This window comes from Lathyrus oleraceus, chromosome 2, assembly GCF_024323335.1.
Source record: "Lathyrus oleraceus cultivar Zhongwan6 chromosome 2, CAAS_Psat_ZW6_1.0, whole genome shotgun sequence".
NCBI classification, from domain to species: domain Eukaryota; kingdom Viridiplantae; phylum Streptophyta; class Magnoliopsida; order Fabales; family Fabaceae; genus Lathyrus; species Lathyrus oleraceus.
Window position 1 is genome coordinate 407367673 of NC_066580.1, and position 20055 is coordinate 407387727.

The window sequence follows — 20055 nt, forward strand, 5'->3', positions numbered from 1 at the left end:
AGCTTTGGGCTTAGGCCACACAACTCAACTTGGATTATATCTAATATCTCAACATACCCCCTTACAATTTAAGTTGCCGAAACACACTAATCATTGTCGATCTCAACTATTCTTAATTTCTTTCTCAACGTTACGAATATGTCAATCTTCAATCCTTTTGTGAAAATGTCTGCCAATTGTGCTTCACTTGAGCAATGTCTTACTTCAAGTTCACATCGACTTACCTTCTCCCTTAAGAAGTAAAATCTAGCTTCTATGTGCTTATTTCTTCCATGCAAACTGGATTCTTCGCAAGATTTATGTTGTTGTCGATATGCGGTACCAGAGGTTTCTTCACTTCGACCTCGATCGCTTCCAGCACAGATCGGATCCAAATTGCTTGACACGCAACATAGGATTTTTGCTATATATTCAGCCTCACACGATGATAATGCTACCACGGGTTGCTTTCTCAAGCACCAAGAGATGGGGATATCAAGTACTTGAAAGAAATATCCAGTAGTGCTTCTTCGATCCTCCTTATCTCCACACCAATTAGCATCTGAATAACAAGTAACCATAACTTTTTTGCTTTCACAGTCTCGTTGAAATAAAATTCTATAGTTTGTCGATCCTTTTAAGTATCTCATGATTCTTCTTGTAGCCTTCATGTGTGACACTTTTGGTTCACTCATATATATGCTCACTAATCTGACTGAGAAACATATATTAGGTCGACTGTTGCACACATATTTCAAAGATCTGACAATTTGTTTGAAAAAAGTTGCATCGACTTTGCCTTCCTCTCCATGCTTCTCCAAATTCAAATTTGGTTTGATAGGCGAAGATGCAGGAGTCAAATCATCCATCCTGAATCTCTTGAGTATCTCCTTGACATACTTTCTTTGATGTAGCACCATACCTTGCTTCGACATTTGAAATTTCATGCCTAGGAAGTATGACAACTTTCCCATATCTGACATTTCAAATTACTTCTTCATCAACTCTTTGAACTTTGACAACTTATTCAAGCTATTTCAAGTTACTAGCAAGTCATCGGCATATAAGTAGAGGATTGTTATATCTTGTGCCACAACCTGAACATAGACACTATACTCAAATTTGCATTTGACGAATCCCAATTCGACCAAGTATGAGTTCATCTTCTTGTTCTATGTCCTAGGTGTCTGCTTGAGACCATAGAGCACTTTTTGCAACTTGTATATTTTCCTTGCTTCCTTCTAAATCACAAACCCATGAGTTTGTGTGACATACACCTCTTCATCTAAAGTTCCATTCAAAAATGATGATTTCACATCTAAGTGAAATATCGACAAGTCTTGCTTACAATCCAAGGCTACCACTAGTCGAACAGTTTCCAATCTTGTGACAGGTACAAATACTTCAGAGTAGTTGAGTCCTGCTCGCTGAAGAAATCCTCGAGCTACCACTGTCTCCTTATTTCTTTCTATCGACCCATCGACATTGTGCTTCAACTTGAACATCGACTTCACTTGATAGATTTTGTATGTGTTGGCAATTCTACCAACTCACATGTGTTGTTTCTTTAGATTGCTTGTAACTCTTCGACCATAGAAGACTTCCACTTCATATTCTGTAAAGCCTCGTTATAGTTTATTGGTTCAACACTTGCAAGTAAAGCAAAATGAATTACTTTTCCATCTGTTGTGACTTCATCGTCACCAACCACTTCATAGTCTTGAAGTCATGTTGGACTAGCTTTAGTTCTTTGAGGTCTCTGACTTGTGCTAGCCATAACCTCTTCGAATTTGAATGTGTTGATTATGTTAATAACAGCTTTGACTTCAATTCTAATATAGACAATATCTTCTACTTCGACATCTTGACTTGCTTTGTCGAAATTATAGCTCATCAATGGCTTGTCAATTGCATTACTAGAATTCCAATCCCAGGCAGAATTTTCATCAATCACAATATCTCGACTAAACATAATCTTCTGATTAATTGGATTGAACAGTCTGTATGCTTCAGTCTTATGATATCCTACCAGAATCACAGGTTCACTCTTATCATCAAGCTTCCTTTTTCTTGCATCAGGAGCATGCTTGTAACACATAGAGCCAAACACCTTCAGATGACTCACTGATGATCGTTCTCCATTACACACTTCTTCAGGAAGCTTGTTCGTTATCTTCTTGGTATGGCACATGTTCAGTGTATAAACAGCGGTCGAAACAGCTTCACCCCATAAGGATTTTGGCAAACTCTTCTACTTTAGCATGCATCTCGCCATGTCCAATATGGTCATATTTCTTCCTTCTGCTATTTCATTATGTTGAGGAGTATAAGAAGCAGTTACCTCATGATCAACACCATGTTCTCCATAGAATGCTTCAAATATCTTGGATGTGTATTCGCCACCTCCATCTGTTCACATAACCTTGATCTTCTTTACACTCTGGTTTTCGGCAAGCATCTTGAATCTCTTAAAGATTTTGAATACTTCGTCCTTTCTCTTGATCACATAGATCCAAAGCTTTCAACTAAACTCATCGACAAACTAAACAAAATACATGTTTCCACCAATGGTATGCTCCTCAAAAGGACGACATACGTCTGAATTTACAACTTCGAGTATGCAAGAGGATCTCATCCGCATAGTCAAAACTAAAGACTTCCTGGACTGCTTTCCGACTAGACAACCTTTACAGAGTTTGTCGGGCATTTCAAGACTTGGTATACCAGTTACCATATCTTGAGTGATCAGTTGATTGAGCGACCTAAAATTCATATGGCCAAACCTCAAATTCCATAACCAACTAATTTTATGGTCGACAACTATTTTCAGACTTTGTACCTCAGTCAAACTGATCATGGTCTTAAATGCTCTATTCTTCGACATAAGATATTTCAAGACCAAGTTATTTTGGATGTCAAAAAGTTCTAAGGCTTCATCTTTCATAACCACTAAGAACCCATTTTCGACCAATTGTCCAACACTTAGCAAATTGCACTTCATTCCAGGGACATAGAGTACATCTTTGATCAAGGCTTTTGCTTCATTACTCCTTTGAATAACTATGTTGCTAGTACCTTTATCTTGCAATGAGCTATTATTAGAAAATTTGACCTTGCTCTTCTTCGAATCGTCAAAATCTACTAATTATACTTTTCGACCAGTCATGTGATTTGAGCAGCCTGAGTCGGAGGAACCAGATCTTAGATTCAACATGGCCATCTGCAATTGTAACCATAACCACCATATCATCAGAATCATCAGAATCTTGACATGCAAGGCTTATTCCTTCGTCCTTGCCTTCTATCAATCTCTTAACTTTCATGTACCAATAATGTTTGGCCAAGTAACCCCGTGTTTCACAGTTATAGCATTGCACACCTTTTTTCTCTTCTTTGTCTTTCTGATAGGAATTTCCTTCTCCTCTTTTCGAGGATTCAGAAGCTCTATCATTGACCTTATTCTTGTGAGCATTCGACTAAGACTTTTTACCCCGAGTCTTGTTGATTTTTCCTTTGAACTTACAATCCTTCTTCTTGTCATCCTTGTGAGCGGTTCTCTGTGTGTCAATTGCGTTTTCATCAACCGCGGGAACACCATTAGTAAGCACTTTTAGGATTTCATGACATCCAAATAGATATTGCATATGTTTTCTCCATCTAAGTCAATTCTTTTCGTCAAGAGTTGGAAGGGAGTTTGGCAAATTTCTGATACCATTCATCTTTGCAGCAATTTATCAATAACAACCCATGATCCCGAAAACACGATCTCTGACGTGTGATTCTCGAAACCACGATCAAGAATCTAATCGGAGCTCTATATACCAATTTATTAGTGCTTGAGGCATTTTTAGTTAGGAGAGAAAGAGAGAATAAGGAAATAAGGATTGTATTATTGAATTGAATTGAATGATAAAACTGAACTACAAAGTGTTTATTTATATACACCTAAGTGACTTGACTATTAAGTAAAATAACAAACTAAATAACAAATCCTAAACCCTAATTAGCTTTGGGCTTAGGCCACATAACTCAACTTGAATTATATCTAATATCTCAACAACCATGACGCATGTATAAAATATACTTATCCATCAAGCCAAGATAGATATTATCTTTCACACGCAATTGTATATATTAATATACATTATTTTATAAGTTTTACCTAAATTTTAAGTAAATAATGAAAAGTTTGGGGTGACCATGGCCAACCCTTGTCTTAAGGTAGGTTCGCTTTTGTACATACACATACAGAAAGTAATATAAATTTGTGTTTACTCATTCATACATTACTAAATAACAACAAAACTCATCATATTTGAATAATAATTTTTCATTCAATATACAATCGTCATGTTAGAGTAGACAAACCTGAAATAAAAAACATAAAATGGTAGCTTAAAATAATATAAAAAACATTATAATAAATAGAAAAAATAGAAGAGATGAGAGATTAAAGAAGATGAAAAAATAAAAATAAGAGATGCGGGATTAGAGAAGAAATGTGCGATAAAAACGTAATTGAAACATAGAACAGTAGCATAAAAATGAGAAGATGAATAGGAAAGAACATAAAAGAGTAGAGATTATAGTAGAAGAGATGAGATGTACATGACAATGAAGATGACAAGAAGGCGCGATACTACTATAAGAGATTGAGAATGCTGAAACTGAAACCTTAAGTGTGAGTAAGAAAAAAGTGTTCGTAAACGTAAGGATAAAGCATAATAGATTTGAGTTTTTGGTGAATCTGGAACTAATTTAGCACAATTACAAAAATAACTATAGTAATCTTGTTTTATTTTATATGATTATTATTAATTATCTTTAATTAAATTTTATTTGAAATTGTTTATATTTCGTTAAACAAAATTCACAATTTTATTTAAAGTGTTTTATAAAAAAAAAATCAACAATTTAAAGAAAAAAGAAAGGCTAATAATAACGTTTCACAGAAGAAAAAAATACATATACTGTGAAAATATGTATTAGGTGGCATTTTAAAATGAATAATACATTGTACTATGACATTTTTTTGTCCTTTTTTTTTTACAAAACTAATAAGATACCCATAAATTTATTTAATACGATATAAAATATATTTAGATACTCATGAAATAAAAATTTAGGAATTTTTTACTCAAATACCTCACGTTTTCAAAAAAAATCTCAAAATAACTCAATTTTCAAATTATTTCTCAAACTATCCCAGTTTCAAAAAAAAAACGTTAAGGCGTAGGTGTCAGATCAATTGGCGCCTACCTTTAGTTTTAAAGAGGGGGCGTCAATCGAATTGGCTACAGCACATGGTGTTGCCAATCCAATTGGCGTCCATATGTATAAAGTGAGAGGAGGCACCAATTGGTCTAGCGCCTCCGTATATTGTGTAATTTTTTTTGTAGAAATAGATGTGTTTGGCGATTCATTTTTCCACATCTTTTTTTATTATATTGCAAACATGTTCCGCTTTCGTCGTCGCTATGAAAAGTGGTTTATTTGAGAGACAAGCCCCCGATGAAGATGATGTTTTGGAACATCTGTCGTTTCGAGCAACTAAAGAGAGAGTTGGTTCGTTGGTTAGATGGAAATATACCTAAAGGGGAAAAATTAGAAGTATTAAGAGACTCGACGGCGTACGTGGTTGGCTGCGAGTAAAAAACGATAAGGATGTTAGGGAAGTGATGTTTGGACCAGATGACATCAGTTTGATTGTTGTAATCAATTAGAAATGTTGTTTTAAAATATTGTGGTTAAGTATTTTCATTTGTTTTGATATTTGTTGTTTGTGTTTTTTATTTAGACCTGTTCGATTTTAAGTGTGTTTAACTTGGAGTGATGTTTGTTGTTAACCTTGTTGTAACAAAAAGTTATTAATATATCAAAATCAAAGGTTACAAAAATTGAAAGGAGGTACTAAATTATGATGTAGAGGTTGCTCCTAGATTGGACATTTTTTCTTATTGTGTCCGGGTTGACGACATATACTACATAATATTATCATTTTACCAGCTGTATCCATTTCTGTTTTGATACGCGTGCTGTTTGGCCGTCCTTTTTTCTTTCTTCGCATCTTATTGTTATGTCAAAATATGTCCCTTTCATATGAATGACATCATTTCTCCATTGCTAGCACTGAGAAGCTTCCGTTATAGACATTAATGACGGTAATGGCCTTGTAAACATCGGATAGATGGTTGTAAGCGTCCTGACGAGTATGTGCGCATGCCGCAATGACATGGGAGCAAGGAATACGGAAGGCCTGGAACTTTTCACAGTCGCCCCAGCTTCTGTTTAGTCTGACAACATAGGATAAATTTGGCATCCCCTCATTGTGTTCCATAGTTTCCTGTACACTAAAATTTTTCCTATGACGGTCAAAGATTGTAATTGTGTGTGTGCTAGCTTTGATAGTTTCCTCTTTCATCACTTTCATACAACATCCACTGAATAATTGACCTGACATGAACACTGCACTCCATCTTTAACATCTGGTTGCGAAGGTAGATGCCAATCTAAAATAGGTTATTCTGATCAATGTGGTTATTGGTAAATTTCTAATGCCTTTGAATACGCCGTTCATGCATTCCACAAGGTTTGTTGTCATGTGGCCCCATCGACAGCCTCCGTCAAATGCCCTTGTCCACTGCTCTATTGTTATGTTATTCACCCATCTTCCTGCATCTTCATTAGACAATCTAATTTCATCACGGTAATATTGAAATGACGGTTGAGTTAGAGCATACCCGGCATTCACCACTTGCGAAGGTTCTTATCTTTGATTGCACGCATGAAATTTTGTGTGATATGTCTAATGCAATAGACATGGATAGAAGGAGGATCATGCCATCCGTTATCATGGTTATTGTAAGCACTCTCAATGGCAGCATGTCTATCTAAAATCATACATAGATTGGCTTGTGGAGCGGCATGTGTTCTGAGATGTGGAAGAAAGAAACCCCAACCACCAGTGGTTTCACCTTCAACCAGAGCAAAGGCAATGGGAAAGACATTGTTGCTGTCCTCTTGTGCAATAGCCATAAGTAAAGTACCCTTGTATTTGTCGTATAACCATATTCCATCAATTTAAATAATAGGTTTGCAGAATGCAAAACATTTGATGCACGGTTCAAACGCCTAAAAGAGGCAGTGAAAGATTGTATTTCCAACAACACAGGTTCTGTCTGGCGTAAATGCTGGCAATGTCTCCATAATTGCAACAGTTCCTGGTAAGTATGTTTTTAGGGCCCATAAAAACCATGGCAATTCTTTGTATGAATCCTCTCAGTTGCCGAATACATGTTCAACAGTCTTTGTCCTCGCAATCCACACTTTCTGTTAAGATGGAGTATAACTACATCTTGTGACGATATGAGATATTATTATACTCACCTTCACTGATGGGTCTTTGTTAACAAACGGCAAATACCCATCAGTGAAGGTGAGTATAATAATACCCCATATCGTCACAAGATATAATTATACTCCCTCTTACAAGAAAGCATGGATTGAAAGGACAAAGGTTGTTGAACAGGTATTCGATAATTGGGAGGACTCATACAAAGAATTGCCACGATTTTTATGGGCACTTAAAACATACGCACCGGGAACTGTTGGAATTATGGAGACATTGTCAGCATTTACGCCAGACGGAACTTGTGTTGCTGGAAATAGAATTTTTCACCGCCTCTTTTGGGCATTTCAACCATGCATCAAAGGTTTTGCATTCTGCAAACCTATTATTCAAATTGATGGAACATGGTTATACGGAAAATACAAGGGCGTTTTGCTTATGGTTGTTGCACAAGATGGCAACAATGATGTTTTTCCCATTGCCTTTTCTCTGGTTGAAGGTGAAATCGCTGATGGTTGGGGTTTCTTCCTTGGTCATCTCAGAACACATGTCGCTCCACAAGTCAATCTCTGTTTAATTTCAAATAGACATGCTGCCATTGAGAGTGCTTACAATAATCATGATAACGTATGGCATAGTCCTCCTTCTACCAATGTTTATTGCATTAGACATATCGCACAAAAAATCATGCGTGCAATCAAAGACAAGAAGCTTCACAAAAAAGTGGTGAATGCGGGGTATGCTCTAACTCAGCCGTCATTTCAACATTACCATGATGAAATTAGATTGTCTAATGCAGATGTGGGAAGGTGGGTGGATAACATACCATTAGAGCAGTGGACAAGAGCATTTGACAGAGGTTGTCGATGTGGCCACATGACAACAAACCTTGTGGAATGCATGAACGGCATATTCAAAGGAATTAGAAATCTACCAATAACCACTTTGGTCAGAACAACCTATTATAGGTTAGCTTCTACCTTCGCAACCAAAGGTGAAAGATGGGGTGCAGTGTTAATGTCAGGTCAAATATTCAGTGGATGTTGTATGAAAGTGATGAAAGAGGAAAGTATTAAAGTTAGCACACACGTGGTTACAGTCTTTAACCGTCATAGACAAAATTTCAGTGTATAGGAAACAATGGACCACAATGAGGGGAGGCCAAATTTATCATATGTTGTCAAACTAAACAGAAGTTGGTGCGATTATGGAAAGTTTCAGGCCTTCCGTATTCTTTGCTCCCATGTCATTGCGGCATGCACACATACTTGCCAAGATGCTTACAGTCATCTATCTAATGTTTACAAGGCCATTACCGTCATGAATGTGTATAACAAAAGCTTCTCAATACTACCAATGGAGGAATATTGGTCTCCATATGAAGGTGACATAGTTTGGCACAACGATGAGATGCAAAAAAAAGAAAAAAGGACGGTCAAACAGCACGCGTATTAGAACAGAAATTGATATGACTGATAAAATGATAAGACTATGTAGTATATGTCGTCAACCAGGACACAGTAAGAAGAACTCTCACAATCTATGAGCAACATTTGCATCATAAGATAGTATCTCCTTTTAATTTTTGTAACCTTGGATTTTTATATATCATTATCTTTTTGTTACAACAAGGTTCACAACAAACATCACTACAACATAAGCAAACTTAAAACAGAACATTTCTAACCGATTACAACAATCAAATTTATGTCATCTCGTCCAAACATCATTTCCCTAGCATCCTTATTAGTTTTGACTTGCACCCAACCAGATATACTATCGAGTCTCTCAATACTTCTAATTCTTTTTCCTTCTGGTATTTTTCCATCTAACCAACGAACCAGTTCCCTCTTCAGTTGATTGAAACTACAGATGTTCCAGAAGAGCATCAACATCGGAGGTTTGTCTCTCGAATAAATCACTTTTTCATAGCGGCGGCGAACATCAAACATGTTTGCAATATGACGAAATGAGATGTGGAAAAATGATTCACACAACACCTCTATTTATAACACAAAAAATTACATATTACACTGAGGCACCAGACCAATTGGCGCCTCCTCTTCCAAATAACACAAGAGCGCCAATTGGATTGGCAGCACCATATGTTGTAGTCAATCTAATTGGCGCCTCCACTTAATGTTTAAGGGTAAGCGTGAATTAGTCCGGCGCTTATGCCCTACATATTTATTTATTTTTTAAACTGAGTTAGTTTGGAAATTATTTTGAAAACTGAGTTATTTTGAAGAAAAAAAATAAAAAATCGGGGTATTTGAGTAAATATTTCACAAATAGATAGATAAGTTGGCCTCATCCTCTCCTTTTACTATGGACCCCACTTATACCTTTCTTTCCTTGCCTTTTTTCAGTGCTGCCAAACAATGGAAAGCGAATCTTTTCGCTCATTTTTTCTCTTCTCTCTATCTTTCCGCTAAACCAAACACTAAATGAGTCTTTGCTCAAAATTCAAATACCTTGTGTCATACCCCAAAATTTGCCCGTCGATATTTCAAAGTATTCCTCAAGACCCTCTGACTTGCTCTGCAAGGCACTGATATCAAATGGACAAAAGCCCAGCTCACAACAGGCCCAATCCAAAGGCGGCCCAAAATAGCTTGCTCGCTAGGCGAGCAGTCCCTTCGCCTAGCGAACATTTCATCATGACACTCGCCCAGCGAAGCATCAGATCCAGGAAAAAGCCCAGAACTAGCTTGCTCGCTAGGCGAGCAATTCCCTCGCCTAGCGAAGCTTGCGAAAATCTGAAGTTTTGGACCTCATTTTAAGCCCATTAGGTCACCACCACTACTACTATAAATACCAGCTCCTCAGCCACGAAAATAACACACAGACCCAGAGGGAGAAACACAGAAACCCTGCTGATCCAGAGAATTCGGAAGATGGAAACCCTGAAGGCCGCTCACCCGCCTCGAAGCTACCACCGCCCAGCTCAATCCGATACCTAGAGTGATCAGTTCAACATAGCAATTGCAAACAGGTTTGCGTATTATCGCTGTTATATGCTTCCAATTGATAACCGTTACCTACATAATGCATCATGATTAAATTTTGATATGTAACCTGATTTCACATGCAAATTTAAGTATGCTTGAACATCATGAATGCTATCCATGCTGTGCCTGTAATTTAATGTCATAATTCAAGGTTCCGGAGACGGTACGATTGCCAAAATTCAAAATCTGTGGCCGCTCGCTAGCACATCGCTAAGCGAGCCTGGAGCGAATATTCGCTAAGCCTTCGCTAGGCGAAGCAGAGGCGAACGTACCAGTAGTTGTTCTCATGTTTCGTTTTATGTTTGTCTTATTGTAATCATGCATTATTTGGCCTTGTGACTATTGTGTTCATTCTGTAGTGCAATTTTCAATTGCACTTTAACTTGGTATTCTCACCCGTGTGTTTAATTTGTGTTAAAGCTCGCATATTCTCAAGGAAGTGGCTGGCTAGGTACTCCACTTTATGTGTGGAAGACTTTCATGGAGATGGATTCTAAATTATTTCACTTTAACGTGAAAATTCATATTGATTGCCTAACCAATTTTAATGTATTGATTCTTAATGTATTGATTTTAATGTATCGATTTAATGCGGAATCATCATAATTACCTAATGAACTTAAAATATGGACTTTAAATAAACCATACCGGACCTCTCTTTATTACCCCACGATTACGTAATACGGTCATGTCCCGCGAATGTGGGGATACACTTAGCAATGGCCCTTCGATTAAATCATCATAAAATAAATCATGGTCCCTCGGATGTTGCCTTCGGAAATACGATTTTGTCCCTCGATGACCCTTCGGTGTAGCCTACGGTTAAATGATGATAGTCCCTTCGAATGCTAAGGTATCCTCACAACTGTTGCCTTCAATGACCAATCGATGACCCTACGATGACCCTTTAACATCCAAAGGATAAACTACTTACTTCTCAATAGTAAGGACAGTTTTACCCTCATAAGGATAGGAAATGCCCGGAAAGACCTCGGACAGGTATAACCTTAATTGCTCATTCATAACCTAAAAAATACTTTTCACACCTCACACCTTTCAAACATCCTTTTGGAAAATCACCACTTAGCATACATCCGTACTAGGATCATTGCCGAGTTATATTTCTCTAAACTACTTTCAAAACACTAAACGAGATAACCACTTTGTATACATTCATGCAAGAATCATTACAAAGTTAAATTCTCCCTTTTCAAAACATTCTTCACACATTTCTCAACCACCTTTTTCAAACTAGAAAACATAAATGATTGAGCAATTAAGAGCCCATGGATAACCATGGATATAAAGGGTGTTAATACCTTCCCTTTGTATAAAGTACCTCCCGAACCTAAGAATCTAAATTAAGGTCTTTCCTGTTCTTTTCCACCTTTCCTTATGGGATAAAAGAAAAGTCGGTGGCGACTCTTGCTAACCGCGACATCGCGATTAAAAACAAAAAGTCCAGTTCACCGTATGACAGAACTGGCGACTCTGCTGGGGAATCGAAGAGAGGTCCATCTTAAAAAAAAAAAAAAAAAAAAAAAAAAAAAAAAAAAATCATTTCTGTTTTCCTAATTGTTCTTTCGTTTAAGGGAATTGTTGAGTGAAAGATCCTACACCCGGATCTAGTGTACCTTAGGTAAGTAGCAATAGATCATCGCGACTATCCGGCGTATACTGGAATGGTTAAAATGATAGCTACGGTTAATGTGACACTTTGGATGTCCTGATGTTCCTCATGTTCACTTGAGGAGAAATTTGGCATTCGCGTGGTGTCATCAAAGCATTAACCAGACCTTTAGAACCCTAATTGACTTATCCTAGCCATTAGAAAGTAGTGAGATAACTGATTTCGGTTCCGACTGAGGTTGGTTAATACTCGATGCTACACTCTTTGAGATTGGACTTTAGGGAAGCTTCGGTCAATCACTTGATGTTGCACTGAAGTGGACTTAAAGAAAGGTCGATGATTGGAGATCCTTCTAGAACCCGGTTACTATTCTAGGACAGGTTGAACCAACCAAACTTCAGTGGGGAGGGTATTCACCTATGGAACTCATGCAAGCCTTAAAACCTAGGAATAATTGTTGTGTGACATGCTTGTGTTTGCATAACATCATAACATCATAACATCATGGCATCATACTAACCATTTCAAGGACTTAGGAATTTAGCTTTGCTCTGTTGAACAGGTTATGGCTTCCAGGAAGACTATCCGGATCAATCTTGTAACGGTCTCTCCTCAACTCAAGGATTTGGTGTCAGAACTCCCCGATCATGCTCAGTTCAACAAGAAACATGGTCATCTCCTCAATTTGGTTACCACTGGTTTCAAAGAAGATATGATGAGAGTCCTATTCCAGTTCTTCGATCCTAAGCATCATTGCTTCACTTTCCCAGATTATCAGTTGGTACCCACATTAGAAGAGTTTTCCAAGCTGCTTGGGATACCTATCCTTGATCAAATACCTTTCAGTGGTCTGGAAAAGATGCCAAAGTCTAAAGAAGTTGCCGCAGCTCTACACGTGACGAAGTCTGACATTGAGACCAACTGGGTAACAAGGAGTGGAGTTAAGGGCTTACTTGCCAAATTTCTGGTAGGTAAGGCCCGAGAATTCCTAAAAGTTATGAATGTCCATGCTTTTGAAGACGTTCTAGCATTGCTAATCTATGGTTTGGTGCTATTCCCTAATCCGGACCAATTCATAGACGTGAATGCTATTAAGATATTCCTCACTCATAACCCTGTGCCTACCTTGCTTGGAGACATCTTGCATTCCCTTCACGCTCGTACTATGAAAAGGCAAGGGACTCTCATGTGCTGCATACCTTTACTGTCTAGGTGGTTTATTTCGCACCTTCCTCAATCAGTCTTGAAGAATGATCAAAATCTGAAATGGTCTCAAAGGATAATGGCACTCTCTCATTCAGACATCCGGTGGTGTTCTAACCTCAGAGAAAATGGTATCATCATCGACCGTTGTGGAGAATTCCCTAATGTACCACTCATGGGGATAAGAGGAGGTATTACTTATAATCCTGCCTTAGCCCTACGTCAGTTTGGGTATGCTCGAAGGGATGGTCCACATGAAATGATTGTTCAAGGCACAGTGTTCGACTATGACAATGACCCTCAAAATCTCCGTCAAAAGTTTGTACGAGCTTGGGGCATGGTGAAAAGAAGCAATTTAGGAAAGAAAAATTCTATTCCTATGGAGCCTTATCTCAGATGGGTACGCGCCAGAGCTCGTGAACTTGTCATGCCATATCTTGCAGTCGAACCATTGATTGTTGAATCAGAGGTCGAAGGAGGTACTTCCCAGATCATTCCTTATCCAGATATGCCTACTGATGTTGAGGAATTGAAAAGATCCTGGACCCAGTTGAGGGAGGAGAGAGATACTTTCGAAGCTCAGTTCAATGCAGAAAGGAAGAAAGTACTAGAGCTCACCAGTCAGCTTAATGAGGAACGAAGACTCAATGCATATCTTCGCCCAAAAAGAAGTCGCCCCTGGGAGACTTGAGCTTTCATTGTATTTTATTATTGTTCCTTTTGTAATGAACATTGATCAAAAAAAAAGTTAGCAATAAACATTTCTCTCTTATTGGTGATTTACGCAAAGTTAAATTTCAAAAGTCCTTGAAAACATTTCATACATTGCATAGCATAACATAACATTGCATAACAGGTATTCTAAAGGACCATATTCTCACGGTCTGCCTCTTAAACAGAAAAATGGATCTCGAACAAACTGTCAAAGATCTCCAGACTCAGAATGCTCAATTCAAGGAGATGATGCTAAGCTTATCCAAGGGGCAGGAGGAACTGAAGGCTCTTTTGGTCGAAAAGAAGAAAGACAAGAAAGCTGTGAGCTTCATTAACCCGGGCAGAAGGCGTAAAGGACAGGCTACGGGAATCAAATTTGGAATCCCGAATGGCCCAGAAGAGGGGGCGGAAAATGATTCAGAGGAGGAGAATGATGATTTCTCTAACCCTGAGGATGACGATGAAGAATATGAAAATGAACAGTACTCTCCAAGGGATGATAAGTATAAATTGCTGGAGGAACGCATGCTAGCCATGGAGGGTCAGAAGACACCTGGTCTGGATTTCGAAAGTTTGGGTCTGGTCTCCGATGTGACCATTCCCCGCAAATTCAAAATCCCCACTTTCACTAAGTACGATGGTGCGTCTTGTCCTCAGATGCATCTAAGGGCTTATGTGAGAAAGATTCAGCCGCATACCACTGATAGGAAGCTGTGGATTCATTTCTTCCAAGAGAGCCTGTCTGGCACACAGTTGGAATGGTATTATCAGCTCGAGAGCTCTGACATCCGCACCTGGACTGATTTAGCAACAGCTTTCTATAAGCAGTACCAGTACAATTCTGAATTAGCACCTACTCGGCTACAGTTGCAGAATATGGCCATGGGATCTAAAGAAAGCTTCAAAGAGTATGCTCAGAAATGGAGAGATTTGGCCGGCAGGGTCAAACCCCCTATGACGAACCGAGAATTAGTAGACCTGTTCATGGGTACCCTGACTGGCCCATTCTACAGCCACCTACTGGGGAGTTCTTCATCAGGTTTCACTGAACTTATACTGACAGGTGAACGGGTGGAGAGCGGCATTCGAAGTGGAAAGTTACAGGCAGCTACTTCTACAAGCAGTAAAAAGTCCTACCATGGGAAGCATGAATCGAATGCTGTGTATGGTCAAAAGAACCATAGTAAGAAAAATGGTGACCACGCCGTTGGAGCAGTGACAATCGCAGCCCCGCCAGCTCAAAACTTCCAGCAAAGACAAGACAGACCAAGAAGGCAGTTTACCAAGCTCAATATGACTTTAGCACAAGCACTGCAAAGCATGCTGAAGGTAAATTTAATCACTCTCAGAGGTCCTCCTGCAAATGTCAACACTGCTTCGCCTCGTTATAATCCCAATGCCAGGTGTGCATATCACTCCGATAGCCCCGGGCATGATACAAACGATTGTTGGCTGTTGAAGAATAAGATTCAGGACATGATCGACGCTGGGGAAATTGAGTTCGAGCCTCCGGAGACTCCTAATGTCATCACTGCTCCTATGCCTAATCATGACAAGGCTGTTAATGCTCTCGATGACGATTCTCTCATCACTGCTGTGGCGGACATAACATCTCCTCTCCCGATCATAAAGAGGAATTTATTGCAAGCTGGTTTATTTCCAGGTTGTACTGAAGATTGCAATCTTTGCATACTCTGGCCCAAGGACTGTTTGAAATTGAAGAATGGTATTCAACGGCTGATGGACGATCGTACAATTCTCTTTGAAAGGGTTTCTAAGACGGAAAATCCTATTGAAGAAGTATCTGTGATTGCGAGGTCCAAGGTTCCAGTGAAGATTACTGCTCCCAGAATACCTGTGAAGATTATTGCTGAGCCCAAGGTAGCTCCTCTAATCATCACTGCCCCTGGCCCAGTACCGTATTCTTCAAGCAAAGCCATTCCGTGGAACTATGGAGGTGATGTTTACATCCATGGCGTAAAGCAAGTTGGTGATTCTGCTAATCCTAATGACATTGTTGGGACTAGTAAAGTTACTCGAAGCGGAAGGATCTTCTCTCCAGAGATCTCACCTCCAGTTCCCGAAAACCGAGGAAAGGAACCGGTCAACCCTTCCCCGTCAGAGGCACCGATCGAAGCTACTACTGAAGACGATGCCAAACGAGAAATGGAAGAAGTGCTGAAAATCATCCGCAAGAGTGATTTTGATGTGGTAGAACAGTTGGGGCATACCCCGTCTAAGATCTCGATGTTGTCCTTGCTGTTATCTTCTTAATCTCATGCCAATGCCTTGACAAAATTCCTGAAGACTGCCCATGTACCTCAGGAGACCTCCGTCGATCAGTTTGAAAACTATGTTGCTAACCTGACTGTTGACGATGGCCTAGGTTTTTCCAATGCTAACCTGACACCGGTAGGGAAGAATCACAATAAAGCCCTGCATATTTCTATTGAGTGTAAAGGGATCACCTTGTCTCATGTGTTGATCGATAATGGCTCTTCTTTGAATGTGCTACCGAAAGCCGTGCTCGATAAACTTGACTGCAAGAGCGTTGAACTGAAGCCTAGTGACATTGTGGTGCGGGCTTACGATGGTGCAAAGAGTGTTGTCCACGGCGAAGTTGTTCTCCCTATCAAGATAGGACCTCAAGTCTTCAACACTACCTTTTATGTAATGAACATTCGTCCTGCCTACTCCTGCTTACTGGGACGCCCTTGGATTCATGAGGCAGGTGCTGTAGCTTCGTCTCTCCATCAAAAGCTGAGGTATCCAATAGAGGGTAAGATCGTCACTGTGTGTGGGGAAGAAGAATACATTGTCAGTAGTGTGCATACCTTCAGATACGTTGAGATGGATGGTGAATTCTTCGAGACTCCGTCCCAGTCATTTGAAGTGGTTCCTCCGCCTAGTCCTGTCCTTAAGCCAACTCCCCTTGTGCCCGAGGTTATTCGAGCTCCTCCTGCCATGGTCTCCCTGAAGGACGCTCAAGCTGTGGTGGAAGATGGTGGCTGTACTGGCTGGGGTCAACTGATCAGCATACCCTACAAGTCTGATAAATCTGGTCTGGGATTTAGCTCTGAAAAGATGGTCAAAGATCAAATCAATGCTGTAGAAGATGCTGACAATGATTGCGACCTGGATAGCTGGATTTTCCCAACAATTGGTGACGGACTCAATAATTGGAAGGCTGAAGACACTATCCCGATTTCCTTTAGTCAGGAGTAATTGTTATTGTCCATTTAGTATTGCAAATTTTTAATTTTTCAATTGAACTTCTCCAAGCATTGTGTCTATGCCCGGGGCACAATAGCTAATTTGTTAAGGGTTTTGTCATTTCATAAGCATATTCATATTCAATAAATCAATGGACTTTTTCGCATTCAAATATTGCGCTCTTTATCTTTCCTGTCGTCTTTCAAACAAGCTATGCTTTCCTACACACACTCACGTAACAAATTGCAGATCCGTATCCACTCTGGATCCTATTGATAATAATTCCGCTACTGCTCATTATGACTTTGAAAATCCAATCTACCAAGCCGAAGATGGAAGTGAGGAAGATTGCGAAGTCCCTGGAGAGCTTGCCAGACTATTACTGCAAGAGGAAAGGACTATACAGCCGCATGAAGAGTCACTCGAAGTCGTAAATCTAGGTACTGAAGTAGATAGAAAAGAAGTCAGAATAGGAGCAGGATTTGGAAAATAGTGTAAAAGAAAGATTGATTCAGATGTTGCATGACTATGTAGAGGTTTTCGCCTGGTCTTATGAAGACATGCCCGGGTTGGATACTGATATAGTGGTGCATCGGCTGCCTACGAAGGAAGACTGCCGTCCTGTCAAGCAAAAGGTTCGCCGCATGCGTCCTGAAATGTCTGAGAAAATCAAAGTCGAGGTTATGAAACAATTCAATGCCGGTTTTCTAGCCGTTACTTCTTATCCTCAATGGGTTGCTAATGTGGTGCCAGTGCCAAAGAAGGATGGTAAGGTGCGAATGTGCGTAGATTACCGAGACCTGAATAAAGCAAGTCCCAAAGACGACTTTCCACTCCCGCACATCGATGCTCTGGTGGACAATACCGCTCAACACAAAGTGTTCTCCTTCATGGATGGATTCTCGGGTTATAACCAGATTAAGATGGCACCTGAGGACATGGAGAAAACTACGTTTGTGACGCAATGGGGCACTTTCTGTTACAAAGTAATGCCATTCGGTCTAAAGAACGCTGGGGCAACGTACCAGCGTGCTATGGTGGTTTTGTTCCATGATATGATTCATCATGAGATAGAAGTATATGTGGATGACATGATAGCTAGATCTCATACTGAAGAAGAACATCTCGATCATTTATACAAACTGTTCGAGAGGTTGAAGAAGTACAAGTTGAGATTGAATCCGAACAAATGCACTTTTGGAGTAAGATCCGGTAAACTCTTGGGCTTTATTGTCAGTGGTAAAGGAATTGAGGTTGACCCGGCTAAAGTGAGAGCTATTCAAGAAATGCCAGTTCCCCGTACGGAGAAAGAAGTCAGAGGTTTCTTGGGACGCTTGAACTACATTGCCCGATTTATCTCCCACTTGACCGCTACCTGTAGACCCCTCTTCAAATTACTGAGGAAGAATCAAGAGATGATATGGAATGACGAATGCCAAGAAGCCTTTGACAAAATCAAGAAATATCTCCAGGAACCTCCAATTCTGATACCACCAGTCGAAGGAAGACCTCTAATCATGTATTTGACCGTGTTAGAAAGTTCAATGGGGTGTGTATTGGGGCAACATGACGAGTCTGGTCGAAAAGAGCATGCCATATACTACCTGAGCAAAAAGTTTACCGACTGTGAAACAAGATACTCACTGCTCGAGAGAACTTGCTGTGCTTTGGCCTGGGCTGCTCGCCGACTAAGACAGTATATGTTGAATCACACCACTTTATTGATTTCTAAGATGGATCCTATCAAATACATATTTGAGAAACCCGCTCTCTCCGGAAGAATAGCAAGATGGCAGATGATCTTAACAGAGTATGACATCCAGTATACTACTCAGAAAGCAATCAAAGGAAGCGTACTAGCCGATCATTTGGCTCATCAAGCAGTGGATGATTACCAATCTATGAATTTTGAGTTCCCAGATGAGGATGTCATGCTTGTTACTGATTATGAAGAACCTGGACCGGATGAAGGACCCGAACTAGGATCCCGATGGACTATGGTTTTCGATGGGTCTTCTAATGCATTGGGCAATGGTGTTGGTGTGGTAATCATTTCTCCCGAGGCTTTCCATACGCCTTTCACTGCTAGACTATGTTTTCATTGTACCAATAATATGGCTGAGTATGAAGCATGTATTTTGGGACTCAAGGCTGCTATAGACCGGCGGGTCAAGTTTTTGAGTGTGTACGGAGACTCAGCATTAGTAATCAGTCAGATCAAAGGAGAATGGGACACTAAGCATCCGAATCTCATCCCTTACCGAGAATGGGTGATGACGTTAATCCCATACTTTGAAGAGATTACATTCGAACATATCCCACGAGAAGAGAATCAGTTGGCAGACGCATTAGCTACCATGTCATCTATGTTCAGAGTCAGATGGGACAATGAAGCTCCCAGGATCACCATTGAGCGACTAGATGAACCGGCATACTGTTATGAACTTAACACTGAGGGAGTACGGGAAAAACCCTGGTTCCACGAAGTAAAAAGATATTTAGAAGCTCAGGAATACCCTGAAGGGGCATCCATCAATGACAGAAAATTTCTGAGGAAGTTCTCCGCTAAATTCTTTTTGAGTAATGGATTATTATACAAACGTAATCATGATTCGACTTTGCTTCGCTGTGTGGATAAAAAGGAAGCAGAAAAGATTATGGAAGACATACATGATGGTATTTTTGGGACTCATTCTAGTGGACATACAATGGCCAAGAAGATTCTGAGATCAGGGTATTATTGGTCTACCATGGAAGCTGATTGCCATCATCTCTCCAGAATCTGTCACAAGTGCCAGACATATGCGGATAAAGTACATGTGCCTCCTGCTCCATTGAACGTGTTGACAGCACCTTGGCCCTTTGCAATGTGGGGCATTGATATGATTGGAGAGATTAAACCTACTACTTCTAACGGGCATCGCTTCATCCTTGTCGCTATTGATTACTTTACAAAG

General features: G+C 39.8%; 1 protein-coding gene across 1 annotated transcript; it reads right to left on the reverse strand.

Annotated features, from left to right (window-relative positions):
* Nucleotides 1-1705: 1705 nt before the first annotated feature.
* On the reverse strand, nt 1706-2170 carry LOC127123453 (uncharacterized). Its single transcript, XM_051053672.1, has one exon. The coding sequence runs from the start codon at nt 2168-2170 to the stop codon at nt 1706-1708; it is 465 nt and encodes a 154-aa protein (XP_050909629.1).
* Nucleotides 2171-20055: the final 17885 nt, after the last annotated feature.